Consider the following 18,353-nt stretch of genomic DNA (forward strand, 5'->3'; position numbering starts at 1 on the left):
TCTGGCTGATACATAGTGAGGTTAAGCTTCATGCAGATGTTGAGACTTCTATCCGTTAAACGTGATCGTAGGTTGGTCTTAACGTTCTTTAGATGTGAGAAAGACTGCTCACATGCATACGTAGAGCCAAACACTGTCAGTACAGCAATACTCACAAGCTGCAGTGTGTGGTATGTGATGGGAAGCGTGTTCCAAGTTTTGACAATCAGCTGGTCCATGGGTTGAAGTTTTTTGATTTCTCCCCATTTGTGTTTGCTCGCCAACTCTGCTTGCTGTCGTGCAAGTCTTTCAAATCTTCATTCAGTGAATTGAACTTATTCACCCACATGTCTGAGGCCTTCAGGTCAGCAGCTTGTAGTTCAAAATCTCTGACAGAGACACTGGGGATGTAACTCAGGTCGGCGCTGTCCACTGCACACTCGTGTGGATGGATGATGAACTTAAAAAGATGAGTGCGCTCATGAAATTCTCCAAAGCACGCTTTGGATGACTGCAGGAGTTTAGATGTGAAGCCCGCTAGCTGCTGGAGATCAAGATGTTGAGCAGGGTCACTTGCTGTGCATGCATCTTTAAACTCTCCCAGTTTTTCAAAGTGTAGTAAATGACCTGTTTCAATGTCGGCAATGAAGAGTTCCAGCTTGTTTTCAAATGCAAACACTGCTTGTTGAAGGGATAAGACTGTATTTCCAATGCCTTATATTTTCACATTGAGCTGGTTCAGATGTTCAGTCATGTCCACGAGATAGTAGAACTTCAGGAGCCACTCAGTGTTAGCTAACTCAGGATGCTTGACATTTTTCATTTCAAGAAAAGTCCGAATTTCGCTCAGACAAGCTGCGGAATGGCTGAGCACCTTCCCTCTTGACAACCAATGCACATTGCTGGCAGAAGCAGACCAGGATAATTATTCCCAACTTCATCCAGCAGTGTTTTAAACTGGTGATCATTTAAAGCTCGGGCAACAATAAAGTTGACCACCCGAATGACCAGCGACATCACCTCACCAAGCTGCTCACCACACATCTGAGCACAAAGTGCCTCCTGATGTAGGATGCAGTGAAAACTTAGGATGAGTTTCTTTTCATGTTCATGAAGAAGCGCTACGCATCCTCTGTTTTTCCCCACCATGCACGGAGCACCATCAGTACACACCGAAATAATTTTATCCATTGGTAGATTTTTTCTTTAGCAAACTCAGTGAAAGACTTGAATAAATCCTCCCCTCTTATTGTCTGTTTCATAGGCAAAACAGTAAGACTTTCCTCTGGTAGTGTGGCACCGACAGCATACCTTGCAATCACGCTGAACTGGGATAAATGGCTTACATCTGTTGACTCATCCAAAGCGAGAGAAAAGAATGATGCTGCATTTAATTCCTTCACTTGTGTTGCCTCAATTTGATTTGCCATCATGGTGGTACTATCGTGAACAGTTCTTGCCGACAGAGGCATGTCTTTTATTCGTTTGATTATCTTGTCTTTATCCAAAAAATCATCAAAAAGTTCATTGGCAACATCAAGCATGAATGTTTTGGCATACTCCCCATCTGTGAATGGCTTTCTGTTTCCCACAATTGCTAAAGCACTAGCAAAGCTAGCTGAATTCCAGTCACCTTGTTGGGTCCAAACACTGAGTTGCTGCTGACTAGCTTGCACATTAGCTCTTGACATGCTTTCCTCCTGCTGTCCCCGGCTGGATATTTCGATGCAAATGTAGTATGGTGTGTGTTAATGTGCTGCTTTATATTTGACTGTTTCATCAATGCAATTTTATCATTGCATATTAGACACACTGCAGAACCTGCTCTCTCTATAAAGGCAAATTCTCCTGTCCATTCCTGCTGAAAAGTACAATACTTCTCATCTTTTTTTCTTTTAGCCATCTTCTTCGTAAAAAGGGTTTCTGCAATTAGCTAGCTGACTACTTGATTAAAAGGAGGGAAGTTTACTTCCTGACCTCACAACGACCTGTGTATGTTATGCATTATCCAATAAAAATTTGGTGTTGTCCTGGAGGACAGCTGTGATTGGCTCCAGCTACCCGCAACCATGAAAATGAGTGGAGGGAAATGAATGGATTGTAATACATGAGAATGTTTTATACTTTTTAACATTATTATTTTTTTTATTAAAGATTTGTCTGTGAGCCAGATGCAGCCATCAAAGGGCCACATCTGGCTCGCGAGCCATAGGTTCCCGACCCCTGGACAAAGGGATTATACAAAGGGATTATAGAAAGAGTATTTCTATGTATAGACATAATGTATATAAAGGGATATTGTAAGAAACCACAATGCATTTTTACAACATTCATCTAAAAGCTTCAAAAATTTTACCAAAAAAATTTTTTTTAATTGAAAAAAGTGTCACAGTGGTTTGAACTAAGACAACACTTATGAAAAAAAGTTTCATAATATTTAGGAACAAATAAATTCATAAACCTTTCAAAATAACTAATAAGAAGAATTATAAAATACAAGAAAACATAATCTCTTATCTTCTGTTATAACAGCGAGAGCCAAGACCTTCAGGCAGTCATTGGCAATTAGCAAGGTAGCTGCAATTTCTCTGTTTTTAATTTTTCAAATATATGACACTTTTTATATCTAAGATTTAAGCAAAATTTTATACACATTCATCAAGTATTAAGGTGACCAATTGTCCTTCGTTAGGGAGAACAGTCTTTCTTTTGTAAGTTCCGTCCTCCCTTGAAAAGTGTCCTCCTACATGTCCTCCTTTTTGATATTGGAAGACTGATCTGTAAATGTCCGTATTCTATCAAAGCAGAGTTGATCCATTGCATGTGATGTGATGTATTTGTATCTAAATGAGTACTTTTTCTTACAATTATTAATAAAATGTAATAGGCATGTAAGCATAATTACAATATAAAATATTACAAATGTTTTTATTATGCATTTATCATATTATAGCGCAGTGGTGCTATAAATCAAAAGGGTGCACCCTAGAAGATTTCCAGGTGCATCCTATGGTATTCCAGAGAAATATGTGCCTGTTGGAGACCAAATAACCAACAGGATTTTTGGAGTTTAGATTTTTGGGGGACAAAGGTTTGGGGAATTGGCTGTAAGCTGACAGTCTGCCCAACCACACACCTCACTTGCCTGATTAGGTTGCAAAAGGCTGTTAAGCTGTGGTGCTGCATTGTTTACACTACCTGCCATGTTCCCCAGAAAGACTGGAGGCAAGTTTCTTCTATCTTTTGGTGTAAAGTTAAGATGATATGTATGGTGGGAGTTTTCTGCACTCAACACAATTAAGAGTAAAAAGAGGCCCTGGCCTGTTGGCTCAGTGGTAGAGCGTCGGCCTGGCGTGCAGGAGTCCCGGGTTCGATTCCCAGCCAGGGCACACAGGAGAAGCGCCCATCTGCTTCTCCACCCCTTCCCCTCTCCTTCCTCTCTGTCTCTCTCTTCTCCTCCCGCAGCCAAGGCTCCATTGGAGTAAAGTTGGCCCGGGTGCTGAGGATGGCTTTGTGGCCTCTGCCTCAGGCGCTAGAATGGCTCTGGTTGCAACAGAGCAACATCCCAGATGGGCGGAGCATTGCCCCCTGGTGGGCATGCTGGGTGGATCCTGGTCGGGCGCATGTGGGAGTCTGTCTGACTGCCTCCCCGTTTCCAACTTCAGAAAAAGAAAAAGAGTAAAAAGAGAGGAATTCTTCAATGTATTGACAAGGAAATGAGAGTTTGCCTTCAAATATATGTCTAAACAATGAAAAAATTGCTAGGACACATCAGGCTCATGTTTCTCATAAACACAGAATGAAAAAACTAAAGACATTCACGCCGAGACCTGCCGAATTTACTAAATCTTACTAAGAATGTATCTATCTATCTATCTCTCTCTCTCTATATATATATATATATAGAGAGAGAGAGAGAGAGAGATAAGTTTTTTGTTTTATTTTTTAACCCTTTTTCTTATGAATTCTAAAAAGCATAACTCTAAAAATGTAACATAAAAATGTTTTTTAATGTCAGAATAAATTTAATTTTGTTGTATTTATTTTGTTTACTGTAAAAGCACACTTGGACTTTATACTTTTTTCTTTAATATTTGACTTAATTATTATAACATATTTCTCAGAAATTTGTATATAGTGTGCCTACAATCATTTGTAGAATTTTAAATGCACCCTTACTTCAAAAAGTTTGAGAACCGCTGTTAGTGTATTATTGTTGCAATGAATAAAATGTTTCTTTTATTTACGATATTGTTTTTCTCAATTTATTTTTGTCCTCCTTTTTATTGTAAAAAAGTTGGTCACCTTACAAATATAAATGCGTATATTGCATCTATTGGGGGAGAATTGTTATCTACATCAATTCCCTTATCTCATTCCATAAAAATGTTAGTTCAAGAACAAATAAGAGGCAAAACTGATGAGAACAATTCACTGACAAGGTCAGATAAGATCTGAAACATTGCCACTACTGTGCATCATTTCCTGGCTAGGCGAAAGCACTAGCTATCTGTTTTCGCACTCCTAACCAATGTCTAATTAACATTTCAAATAACTATTTAAATATCAAAGTATCAGAAAGTGGTGTGGGTGAGGCTCTGGGACTATTTAACTTCACAATAAGTATATACTGTATGATGACAATTTAAGAATTATTTACTTTTACTCCTCAAGAAAATGAAAAGCTTCTGAGAAGCAGAGAGGACAAAAAAATTTTTCACCTCAATAAGCATAACATAAAAAACATTTACAACCCCCCAAACCATTATACTTTGCCATTTCCATAAATTCAAACCTTATTTTGAATTTATTCAGCTACACTGGTGGAATATCAATGAGTTATTACCAAATGTGGTTAAAACACCACCCACCAATAGCTATGGTCTGTAAAAGCTGAGTAAGAATATGATCTAGTATTTTCCCTCTCAATAACGTAAAGCAGCAAATTACCCCACTCTAAATAAAGTGGTGAATAAAGAAAGTTAGAATATGGCATACAAAACTATACAAAAAAGTTTCATAACACTTAGGAACAAAAGCAACCAAAGCATTGTAAGGGAAGAAACAAAATTCCAAACTTACTAGGAAGGAGATAAAAAACTTGTAAGATATCATAAGTGAGTAAAATGATATGTAAAATATAACAAAAGAAATAAAAAAGCCCAGGAAGGTAATTTGTTACTCACTAAGAAGAATGAAGAAAAGTTTGCTGCTTAGGCTGGTCATTGCATTGAAATGATCATTGTCTTTTGTTCGGACATAATCCATACTTAAACTCTCCTCGTTTTTCAATACATAGGACTTTGCCATTGGAACGTTGAGTACACTAAAAGAATCACTTGGTGAAATAGTGATAGTAAGTCCAAGAGAATTGAAAATCATAAATGGTGCTAGATCCCTTATGAAAGCAGCTGAAGATCCAGTGGCAGCTTCTGTAAATGCCTAATAAGGAAGAATTATCATTAGTAAAGTAAAATGAAATGGGGATACTAAATGACAAGCAGAACACTAATAAACATATGGCAAGTAACTATGTGAATAATTTTTTTTATTCAAGAAAAGTGGTTAATACAGACTAGTACAGCACATTTAAAATTTCAAATGTCTTTTCTTACCTTGACCAAATTATTTAACATTACAAGACCACATTTGGATAATGTAATGTTTAGTTGGTCTTTTGAATAGAAACTGATGACAGTTTTATATTCTGGAATTTTGTAATTTTCTTCTTCAGACTCTGACTCAACAATGGCCTGTTTTGCTTTCTTTTTCATCTAAAATGATATATAAATTATAGAAATATGAGGAAAATGTGTTCCTACAAGCACAACATAACTCATTTTGAAAAGGAAAAACTTTCGACAAATCCCAGTAACATTAGAAAGAGCAAAAATTTTATCAGCTCCACTGCCTTATTGGAATTACTTGGACTTCAGCCAACTAAGGTCACATAGCACAGAGCAGTATAATAGGAAAAATTCTTCTCATCCTCATTGATACTAAAATGACAGGTACATTTTAGAAAGGAAAAAAAATATCCAAATTACTAAATGCATGCGGCCTCAGAACGAAAACGAAAAGCATATCATTTATAGCACATGACAATTCAGAACAAGAAAAGTCATTTAGTTTATTGGTCATGCTATAAATAAAGAGCAGAAAATCAGGGACTTAACAAGTCCAACAATAGCTGCAAAGCAGTGTCACTAGAACCCAGAACTCATGAGAAACAATGCCATCTACATCTTTTTAGGATTCACAGATCTAGTGCCCATGTATACTCCAACCTAAAAACCACCACATAAGTTCTTTTACCAAAGTCCTTTATTTGAAATACGTGAAAAATCAAATATAGTGATCTAATACAAAAAGCTGGACATGCCAAGCTAGTCACCTTTGTTGTTACTTTCATTGGCTTTAAACAACTGAACACCTATCTGCAGATTGACTGAATTTGCATTAGGGAGGAAACATGTAGCCTCTTGCTTCAGAAGCACAATTTTATCCAACTAAAGGTCTTGATTCTTATCATTATCTAAATTCACAACATATTTCAAACAAATAACATATTCTCTTCCATTTACACATCCTTCAGAAGACAAAGAAAACTCAGAATAAATAACAACCTACAAGATACAAGTGGCATTCTAATATGAATGGGGTCCCTGCCGTCAGAATTGCACCTCACCTCCTCAATACTGAAGGTACTATTAATTTAGTGAAGACCCTCTCTGCTATCAGTTCTCTCACACATTAGAATGAAGTTGAAAACTGTGTCTTCTTCAGACAGACACTGAAAATTTTACAACTTCAAATATACCTTGATTCCAAGATTCCATGGTCTAAAATTCTCAGTCTGATCAATTTCTAAGGGTTCCAGCAAAGGTTCCCAGACACCAAACATTTCATTGTAATAATGCACCTATAAAGAAAAATTTTAATTTTTTAATAAGGCATTCTATTATTTGCTAAAATAATTTTCCACCCCCAGAGGTACTGTAGTTTAAATTATGGAGTTTATGTCTAGTGTAAACTGATCTAATAATCTACCTTTTATCAAAATATATGGAGATTTATAAGCTGCTATATTATTTGTATTGTTATAGTTATATATAAATAGAGGTTGAGACTTAGTACATTACAGATGTTCAAATTCTGACTAGAATTCTGTATATTTTGCAGAGGATTTTATCTAGGGTGTCCGGGAAGTTCAGAGAATTCAAATAAATAAACACTCATTGAATCCTATGTTATTTGCCTTTAAAGGCTTTTGAAAAGTTAAAAAATGTCAATAATAAATAAGAAAAAAAGTCAATAATATATGATAGACACACACAGTTTTGTATGTTTAGTCTGGCCTGGAAGTCAAGGAAAGATGATAAAATGAGAGTTTTACCTGGATTAAATTATGAAAACTAAACTATGGTGTTAACCAAGTGAGGAAAGCACTGAAGGAGTGTGTGCAGGAAACTAATGAATAGCATGTAGCATGTTTCCGTATAGGAGAAGTAGCACAGCCAGACGAGGGGTAGTGAAAACACGGAAACAACATATGTTGGTTCAAAGCAAATACTTCTTATATAAAGCACTCTCACGAAAAATTGAAAGATCTTAGTGGATTCTCACTAAAAATCTGCATTATGTAAAAGTAAAAAGCCTAGCCTTGTAATCCTTTATACTATTCTTTTAGAAGAAATTCAGAAATAATTTTTCTTTTAAATGAAAAAAGGGTATTCAATTTGAATCTTAAAGATAAGAATTTTCAATCTAGTGAACAACACTCTATTAATATATCACATGTAAGTTGATCAAACCAATTGAAATATCAACTTAATATGGATATAAAGTCTAAAGGTAATATACAGCAGGTTCTCAAATAACATTTTTTTATTATAACACTGATGTTCTAGGAATTTAACTCTAGTTTATATCAACTAGCCTACTGGTTTGGTTATATGTCTTTCTGCTTAAAGTCACAGAACCTATCAGTAACATTAAATGAGGACCTCCTGTACACATAAAACTTTATCAAAGGCCATACATTTATAAAATTTCTTCCAAAAGTTTTATAAGCTAACATATTTGTAATGTGCTTAATTTAAATATTTAAATAAGATTCTCAAAATATTCCATATTTAGCATTATTTGTTATAAAATCAGAAAAATATGCTTACTTCTAGCTCAAGCTGACAGTGGAGATTTATGAGGGAACTCCAGTTTTTGCCTTCTCCTGAAAAATGTGACTTTGCCAAAAGCATAGGGACTGTTCTATGGCCAATTCCAGCCTCAAGAACTATAAATATAGAATCAATGTTCATTTTTATTATCTCTCCATGGGGTACTAATTCAGCTGTGGGAGCTATGTTTTGAACTTCATTTGGCTCTTCAAGAAACCACATTTTTAAATTCTTCGTATCCTTCTTTTCCCATAAATGTGCTGTAGAAGAAGTGGTTTCTTGTGGGATGTTTTCCTTAGTTGTATAAAGTGCTGAAGTTATGGTAATCACAGTATTTATGATCACTGGTGAAACCTAAGAGAAAAAAAATTGAACTAATATAAAGATCTGCTCATAGCACTTTTAAAAACACATAGTACTTCAAAAAATTAAAATGTATTTGCTGAAGGAACATGAGTAATTAATGTTGAAATAATATTACTACCATAAAATAGCAAATACAATTCACAGCCTACAAAATTTTTTGATTATCATAACTAATTTCAATTAAGATAATTACATGAATCTTATTGCTATGAAACTGAGCAAGTATAAATTTTCAACTATACATATTATAGGGATGTTAGATGTTAACCACAGAAGCAGTCAAATGCCAATAATAAAATATGTACTACATAACATTTGTTACAAAAATGTATATTAAATACTATCATTTTATTAAGTAATGTGCCATAAAAATATTTTTAAAACAGCTTTTTTTAGGGGGGGAGGTAATTTTTCTGAAGTTGGAAACGAGGAGGCAGTCAGACAGACTCCCACATGTGCCCGACCGAGATCCACCCAGCACACCCACCAGGGGGCAATGCTCTGCCCATCTGGGGCGTCGCTCTGTTGCAACCAGAGCCATTCTAGCGCCTAAGGCAGAGGCCACAGAGCCATCCTCAGCGCCCGGGCCAACTTTGCTCCAATGGAGCCTTGGCTGCGGGAGGGGAAGAGAGAGACAGAGAGGAAGGAGAGGGGAAGGGGTGGAGAAGCAGATGGGCGCTTCTCCTGTGTGCCCTGGCTGGGAATCGAACCCGGGACTCCTGCATGCCAGGCTGATGCTCTACCACTGAGCCAACCGGCCAGTGCCTAAAACAGCTTCCTTTTTATTTAACAATTAATAACTTGGTATAATAATTGCTTATTTCTAGTTTAGTTTTAAATTACTTTTTAAAGTTTAATTATTGAATTTCGAGAGAGTGGAAGGAGAGAGAAAGAAACACTAAATTGTTGTTCCATTTATTTTTGCATTCACTGGTTAATTCTTGTATGTGCCCTGACCAGGTATTGAAGCTTCATCCTTGGCATATCAGAACAAAACTCTAACCAACAGAGAATTAAAAATAAGCAATTATAGGCCAGAGCCTATAATTCCTTATTTCTAGTTTTCATTAATTTTTTTTAAATTTACAAAAACTCTAAATGATACTACATTTTAACTTACCTTTAATGTCAGAGATTTTACTGATATATCAATCACTTGTGGATTTCTACCTATCTGAGTAGCTTGATAGAATAAGTCACAGGGCTGCAAAACCTAAGAGAGAATAATGAATACCACTAAATTACCAATGTTCTTAAAACATTTTTATTTGAAAATTTTCCTAGTAATAACTATGTTAAATAAACAAGTTTGTCAAAACTGTTGAAAAATAAGTGACTCAACAACACACTTATTTGTCCTCTTTTCTTACTCATTATTTATAATAGCAAGAATCAATATTAGCAATAGTAATAAGATAGTAAAAGAATTTCTTAAATATGCTTAAATATATAAATATATTAAAACTTGTGTTACATATTTTATTTTACTAAAATAAAAACTTTACCATGGTATTTTTTCCATTATAAAATTACAATGAAATATAAATTATATAGAAAAAGCTACAAAAGATGAGATGGAAAAATTATAAATACATTATTAGGTTTACTAAATAATCCTTAATGTAATTATAAATTATTTTTCCCCACCTGTAGTAAGCAGAATTCTTCCCTCTAGTGTCCAGTGACTCATACTCCTTCCAAACACAAAATATATTCACAACCTCCTAAGGTTACTAAGTCTCATCCCATTATAGCCCAAAGTCCAAAATCACATTAAGTCTACATCGCATCACACATCTATCTCATCTATATATTTCACTGATTCAAAAATCCAAAAACTCACCTATCTCTTACCAGCTCAAAATCTAAAATTAAATTAGTACTAGCTTCTAGGACACTTATTTCTCTTTCTTTTATGGAATTGTAAAACTAAGATTAGTTACCTGCTCCCACCATTCCCAAAATAGAATGGTGGGAAAACACAGGATAACAATTACAGATATTCCCATTCAAGTGGGAAAAATGGAAGGTAAAAAGGAGCCACTGGTCCAAAGCAATTCTGAAAAGCAACCAGGTAAGTGAGTTTCTTGATTAGGTTTCAAAGCCTACTAACAATTTTCAGTGGCTCTCAGCTCAACCCTGAGTCATCATTCTTTGTTCTTTATAAAAGGTAGCACAAATTTGCAGCTGAGTAGTTGTTTTTTTTGTTTTGTTTTGTCTTGTTATTTTGCAGCAGAGTTTTGTCATCCTGATTCCTGCCAGTAGAGTGGTGGGCGCTCAAGAGACTCTTCTCATTTAGTACTCCCCATCCCTCTCAGTCCCTGTTGCTGGTGTTTCTGCTAAAATAATTTTCTCAAGACCCTTAAGTCTTTTCTGTATATTCCATGAGGTTTTAATCCAGCAGTTCTCAACCTGTGGGTCACGACCCCGGCGGGGTTGTCTAAAGCCATCAGAAAATGCATAATGCATATCAGGCATTTACATTCCGAATCATAACTGTAGCAAAATTACAGTTATGAAGTAGCCACCAAAATTATTTTTTGGTTTGGGGTCACCGCAACATGAGGAACTATATTGCAGGGTCACGGCATTAGAAAGGTTGAGAACCACTGTTTTAGGCAAAAGCCACATCCACAGATCTTTTTAAGATAATCATGGACTCCTGTTGAGATAGCTGAGGGGTAACACCATTATGATTCCTACAGTTCCTCTGGTTTAAAGGAAAAGATACATGAAAGAAACACAAACTTCTCTCTTCAAAGGGCCTTCTGTATGACTGAATGCTGAATTTTTTATCTGAAGTTTAGCAAAAAGTTCTATAATTACACAGGCTTTTCTCTATGCTACACTGTGACATCCAATTTTGGCTTTTAACATCTTATGTAATTTGGAAGGTTAAGAATTATCAAAACCTTCAAGTCTTTGTTCTTTTTGTTTAACCGTTTTCCCCACAATTTCTCTCCCTGCTCTAGCATTTTACTATAAAGAGTAGGAAACCAGGCACCACCTTCAAATTAGTCAGCTTGGAAATCTTAGACTACAAGTTCTGTTTTATATATAATTGTATAAGACACAATTTTGCAAAGTTTTTTGGACTATATATCAAGCCATTCCTCTAGTTTCCAATAATATGCCTAACTTCTCCAAAGAAATCACATTAAAATTTACCATTATTCTGATATATCAGCAAGAAAAACTAGTATGTGACTTAAATATAAACATACTATTTCTTGAAAATTCAAGGACAGGAAATTATAACCACATTAAAATCCATAATCCAAGATTTTTCAACATAAAATCTGTGTTATCTCTTCATCTTAGGAAGGCAAAAAACACTATTATAAATACATATAATAATTTCTAAATTGAATTTTTTTAATCGACTTTTTTTCTAGCCCCTTCCAAAATTAAATATGAATATATGATTTACTCCTCATCCAACTCCCATAGTTTCAAGTCTAATTAAGTTACCTAGGATTTAAAATGCAGCCAGTCCAATGTGTTAATGACAAAACTACATTATAGTCAAGCTGTCCATAATACAGCCCATACAGATCAATTTAAAGACACAGAAACATATCTTAAATAGAATTATTTTCCTACTAGTATTATTTTTATTGTATCCAACTACATCCACTGTAATTGCAGTGCAATTTAATTTTTTTCTTTATACTCTCTAAATCTCACCATCCGGCTCCCATTTTATATGATTTGCACTGCTGATGCATTATTTTCCTGCTGCTCCTGCTTCCCCTTCAAAGAAGCAATCTAAGCTATCCAACATCTACAGAAGACTACACTATAAATTCCAAACTTTACAAACACTATTGTGTTGTTGGAAAGACTGTCCCAAGATGAGCACCGCTCAATAACAAGAAAATAAAAGACTATTATGAGTACAGACATTGGCATGTGGTTTAGATGTGGGGTGTGAACTAGTGCTCTCTGGAACCCACATTTCCACATTTCCTTTATCCTGAAATACACTCCCACGTCTTTCCTGTTAAAACAGTCAACTCACAGTAGTTATTTTGTCTTTTCTCTTGTCTGGAAGAAATGGACATGCTCTCATTTGGAGATCTTTAATAACTGCAGTCAATGTATTGTTTTCAAGGTCACCCTTCCAACAAATTTCACATTGTGTTGTAATAACTAAGGCAGGAGCATCATTTCTTGTCATATCAGCCACAAACACAATTTCAGGATTTTTAATAAGAATATTAATTTCCCATTTATCTTGTTCCTGTGCAGGTACTAAAATAAAAATAAAAATAAATGAATTTAAAATATTTTAAATCTTTGTTGTACACATTTCCAAAAAATTTATTATTTATGGGAAAATATTATTTTTATTCTAAGTAAAAGGTAAAATAAAGGAATCTTAGATCCCAAAGGAATCTGTAACAACTTTCTTATAGTAAGATTTGAAGAAACTATACCCATAAGTACATTTAAAAATGTGGAAAAAATCTCCACTATGTAACAGCAGAGATGAAAACTAATCCAGTTTCTAACTCTCAACTTGACACTCTTTCCACTATTCCACAGTAAATGAAATATGTGAAAGATAGTAGAAAACTGCCTGACCAGATGGTGGCACAGTAGATAAGAGCTTTGAACTGGGACACAGAGGACCCAGGTTCGAAACCCTGAGGTCGCAGGCTTGAGCGTGGGCTCACCAGCCTGAGCATGGGTTCTCTTGCTTGAGTGTGGGATCATAGACATGACCCCATGGTCACTGGCTTGAGCCCAAAGGTCGCTGACTTGAACTCCAAAGTCACTGGCTTGAGCAAGGGGTCACTTACTCTCTTATAGCCTCCAGGCCAAGGTGCATATAAGAAAGCAATCAATGAACAACTAAAGAGGCAGCAACAAAGAATTAATGCTTCTCATCTCTTCCCTTCCTTTCTGTTTGTCTCTATCTGTCCCTCTCTCTGACTCTCTCTTTCTGTCACGAAAAAAAAAAAAGATAATAGAATACTACAAATAAAACAAAAGTAAGAGTACTTTCAGTTAAAGAATTATATTTAATAATAAAAAGGAGTGGTTGGTTCATTATTTCATCCTGCTGGTTTTCTACCAACAAATTCTTTAAAATTACTGTCTACAAAGAAGTTCAACTATTTATTCTAATATAGAACTCAAATATATATATATATTCAACACCTTGAAAAATAATTGTACATCCCAGTACAAAACACATTTTCTTCTTGACAACTAAAGATTTTAATTTATTAATTCATTAATCTCACCAACTAGAACAGTGATTTTCAATCATTTCATCTCAAAAAACACATAAACTACTAAAATTCTGTAGCACACCAAAAATATATTTTTTGTAGATCAGACAAAAAATTTAAAAAAAGAAAGAATTTTGATTACCGTAATTAACACTAAACAGTGATTGTTGTTGGCTGTTATCTTTTTTTTTTTTTTTGACAATTTAAAGGAAAATAGGTCAGTGCCCTGACTAAATACTAGTCAGGTACTGCATGTTATAAAGATTCCTGAGGCACACCGGTTGAAAATTGCTGATCTAGAAAAGTAATCAAGGTAAGTGCTATTGCAGCACTTCAATAACACAGATATTAAATATTTTAGTTAATGACTAACCTCCTTCCTTAGCGGTCCATGCTTGAACATTGGTTTCTACAGCAGTGCCTGTGGTGTAGGCCTCAAAAAAGACATTTGCAACTGTCAGCAGAAATTCCACACTTGCACAAATATATGTTTCTTGAAGGACTACATCAGTCACCCAACCATCTCTGACTCTCTTATACTTTACATCCATCATGTCCTTCTTGTCAAATCCAACTGTCAATCCTATCATTCTGAAAAAATACAATGAGCAATTTCTATGAGTATCTTACAAATAACCAAATATACCAATAAAAAACAAGATCTCTTATCCCTTTCACTGACAGCCAACCAGCATCTGAAATCATTCTCATGGGAATATCTCAAAAATACTCCAAATAATATTCTTACAAACTTCTGGAGCGTAACTGTTTTATAAATGAGAAAGTGTGTCTTTAAGAACTATCAGAATTTTGAATCTCAGCATAGTTTTCCTCTCAAACTTTAATGTATTTCCATTTACAATTTGAATGGATTTAAAATAATTTAGATAATACAGATTAAAAAATTATACCAATTTATGCAATCTTTCAACCATTCAGTAAGAAGAGCACATTTCTTAAAACTAAGACATTTTAATATTGACTAAACCATTAATTACTCAACTGAACTGAAGCTCTAAAGATCTTAAGAATGTATCCAGAAAATAAACATGCAACTTTGGGAATAAGTTTTATACAATATGTTAATCCTTTCTCAAGCAAAATTCAGAACACTATTACCTAGGAGTAGCCTTCTTGACATGAGGCCTTTTATCATCTAAAATACAGTTTTTTAATGAGAAGGCACAAAATGTTGATTCATCGGTATACATTTTTAAAGTACTTATTATATTCTCCAACTTAAATTCAGCAAGTTTCAGAGAAGGATCACGAACATCTGTAAAGGAAGTCTGTGGAAGAGAAAATCAACCCAAATTTTACACAAAAACATAAATACAAATGCATTTTTTAAGATATGAACTTCCACATTCTCTATCTCCAAAGGGCTCACTAATGAAAGACCAAAAAATATACTGACTTTAAAAATTTATTTTTTTACCTCACTGGCTACAGGAAAGATAACTCATTTTAAAAAAGAACTGGTTAAAGTTATTTTATTATTAAAGTGAAAATATCAATAATTATTTTTTATAGAAACAGATATTCCAAAATATACATGAAATATTAATAATTGCTATTTTAATAAACATTCAAGTAAAAAATATATTTTCTTTTTTCTCTCAACTTACCTGTTCAGGACCTGGACTATATAGTATCATGGTGAGGTAATCAGTTCTGAAACTCATATTTAGTGTTGTCTTAACTTGAGAGGCATGTGAATGTACTTCTACCACAGCAGCTGTCACTACAGTTGTTCCTTGGAAAAATTAAAGTTATTAGATAAAAGAAAAAATGAAAGACAGAACTCATTAAAACAGCCTTGAAATAGATTTAACAGAATAATTAAATTAAGTGGGAATAGAAGAAGAGGGGAAGTTATAGTAGCAATAAAGCAGCCACATGATATTAATTATTAAGATTGGGTAATTGGTACATGTGGGTCCAATACCTTATTCCTTCTACTTTGGTGTATGAGTAAAAATTTCTAGAAGACAATGATTAAAATAATAATATATTTAAATGTCTATTTTTCATTCCACCCATTTTGACATTATCTTTGCACTCCCCACTATTTTCTTTACCATTTCCTCTATTGTCTCACTTTCCTCTGTCCAGTTTTGGTCACTTAAGTCTTTATAACTGTGTTAACATGGCTAATAATATTTACATTCTTAGTTACAGAGTAAGTCTTCCATGTTTAACTATGGCTGTGTAATAATTTTCAGTGAAGAGACTAATAGTTTATTATAGTTCTCCCTCTGCTACTACAACTAGTACATCCCTCAAAAAAAAAAAGAATCTCTTTTCACTTTCTAACAATGCCTCAAAATCATGCAAAATTTACTTCACTTCTGCATCAGACTACTGTGAAGATTTCTCCCTTCTGAGGAACAGAAAACGTCTTCCTTCCTATATCACTTATGTAAGGTAGCTACAGTAGTCCTACCCTATCTACCCTTCCACTTTCTGTGGTTTCAGTTATACACGGTCTACCAAGGTCTGAAAGTATTTATTGGAAAATTCAGAAATAATTCATAAGTTTTTAATTGTGCAACATTCTGAGCAGCATGATAAAATCTTATGCCGTCCCCACTCCATCTTGGCTAGGTTGTGAAATCAACCTTTTGTGCAGGATGTTCACTCTGTATATGCTACCTGCCTGTTACTAAATAAAAAGCCCTCTCAGTTATCAGATCAACTGTTGTGGTATCACAGATTTGTGTTCAAGTAACCCTTACTTTACATAATAATAGCCTCAGAGCCATTCACATAACTTTTCTACAGTCTATTGTTATAATTGTTCTTTATTATTAATTGTTGTTATTCACTTATTGGGCCTAATTTATAAAGTAAACTTTATCATAGGTATGTATACTTAGGAAAAGTCATAATATAGAGAGCATTCAGTTCGACCCAATTTCAGGCATCCACCCTCAATTCTGGAAAGTACTCCTCATGGATAGGGTGGAAATTGCTGAAATTAATTCCTTATTCTACATATTTTAGGGAAAGTATGCTATTTTTCTTCTTTGAGACATACTTCCACTTTTTTTCTTAAAGTACTATGAATCCCTCTTTAATGAAAATAAAGTACTTTTTATCCTAGATCCCAGTAACAGAAAATGTTGGGATTCCTTTTCAGTGTGCTCCTGGGTAGGCTCAGTGTTTTTGGATCCCATATTATCTCCTTTCCCATGTTTTGTTTTGCTAGAATATATTTCAAAACTAATTAATTGAGGAATGGGTATTAAGTAAGTAAACTTTGTGGGACTAAAAAGCTGAGAATTACTATGTTTTCACATTTGGATGAGGATTTGGCCATATACAGAAACCTAACTTCAAAGTATTTTTCCTTAGAAATTTTATTACATAGCTCCATTATCTTTTATAACCCATCCATTCCATCCCATCCAGTTTTGTTGTTGATAAATCTGATTCCAGTTACTAATTGTTTATGTTGGTTTCATTCATGCTTAGGTTCTTGCGATTTTCTTATCTGTCCATAACAATTTAAGAGTCAAGGACTGGGTTGGTTAGTCTGGCAAGTAAGGGTGTTGTCTCCTATAATGTTAGATATATAGGGTTGTTTGTGTGTTAGGCTTCTCTTTGAATGAAAAAGCTCTGTAAAAATCTCAGGGCTTTGTAAGAGTGGATCTTATGAACTAGTAGGCTGCACTTTAAGACAGGTAGGTTTGGGGATCTCCCAATAACAGAATGAGAACTTGTTCCTGTGAAGTAAAATCATCCCAGCAGGCCTACTGAACCAAATTCCCTCTCTGTGCTGGTGCTAAACTTAGAACCCAGTCAGGTTCCACATAGCAAATTAGAGCCAGCACTGGCTGCCTGGCCTTTCTGAGTTGCGATTCCCTTGCTCTGTTCCTTCCATCTATCCTCCAAATATTTGTTGAAATACATAATTTATTAGTGTTCATTCTTTCTTGATACCTCTAATATTTTTATACTCTAATATCAATATAAAATATCCCATCTGGGATAGATGCTACACTAGGCATAAGGGAGGAGACGGGGTAAGGGGAGAAAAACTGAAATAAAGGACCTAGAGAGAAGTTGGGGTAACAAGAATAAATACTATGGAATTTTATTACAACAGGACTAAGAATTTTGAATTTAAAAAAATCAATGAAATGACTAAAAGAGATACCTGAATGGGATTAGATAATTTAAAATATTTATAAATCCTATTTTACCCAAAACTAGAAATAGAGAATTGAGGAAAGTAGAAAGGTGGGGGGTGTGGACGAGGAATGAATTTAAGGTCAAAAACATACCTCCTGAATGATGCGAAGAACTAGTAATTCCACTAGTAACACTACTTTGATTTTTTATTCTTGCTGGTGAGACACTATTATCGTGTTCATACCATATGTTACCATATAAAGTTTTAAAAATAGTTGTTATATCTTCTTGACTAAGAATGAACTGTTAAAAAAAATAAGATTTGCTTATTTTAATATTACTATTTCATGTAGTAAAAAATTCTTATACAATAAAATTGCTTTATTACAATCATCTATAAAACCAACTTGTTAACACATTAGATACTTCTACTAACTGAATACTCAGTCTTAAA

General features: G+C 34.5%; 1 protein-coding gene across 5 annotated transcripts in view; it reads right to left on the reverse strand.

Moving 5' to 3' along the window:
• Positions 1–18,353, reverse strand: part of VPS13A (vacuolar protein sorting 13 homolog A) — a 244,743-nt gene that overhangs the window by 90,382 nt on the left and 136,008 nt on the right. For all 5 annotated transcript variants that reach the window (XM_066367951.1, XM_066367950.1, XM_066367953.1 and 2 more), the window contains exons 35-44: positions 18,052–18,202; positions 15,391–15,518; positions 14,882–15,051; positions 14,136–14,353; positions 12,544–12,776; positions 9,643–9,735; positions 8,154–8,510; positions 6,800–6,901; positions 5,595–5,753; positions 5,166–5,421 (exon numbers count right to left, since the gene is read on the reverse strand). In XM_066367951.1, coding sequence (XP_066224048.1) covers positions 5,166–5,421; positions 5,595–5,753; positions 6,800–6,901; positions 8,154–8,510; positions 9,643–9,735; positions 12,544–12,776; positions 14,136–14,353; positions 14,882–15,051; positions 15,391–15,518; positions 18,052–18,202 — 1,867 coding nt within the window. The remainder of the gene's footprint in view (positions 1–5,165; positions 5,422–5,594; positions 5,754–6,799; positions 6,902–8,153; positions 8,511–9,642; positions 9,736–12,543; positions 12,777–14,135; positions 14,354–14,881; positions 15,052–15,390; positions 15,519–18,051; positions 18,203–18,353) is intronic.

Source organism: Saccopteryx leptura, chromosome 2 (genome assembly GCF_036850995.1).
Source record: "Saccopteryx leptura isolate mSacLep1 chromosome 2, mSacLep1_pri_phased_curated, whole genome shotgun sequence".
Classification (NCBI taxonomy): domain Eukaryota; kingdom Metazoa; phylum Chordata; class Mammalia; order Chiroptera; family Emballonuridae; genus Saccopteryx; species Saccopteryx leptura.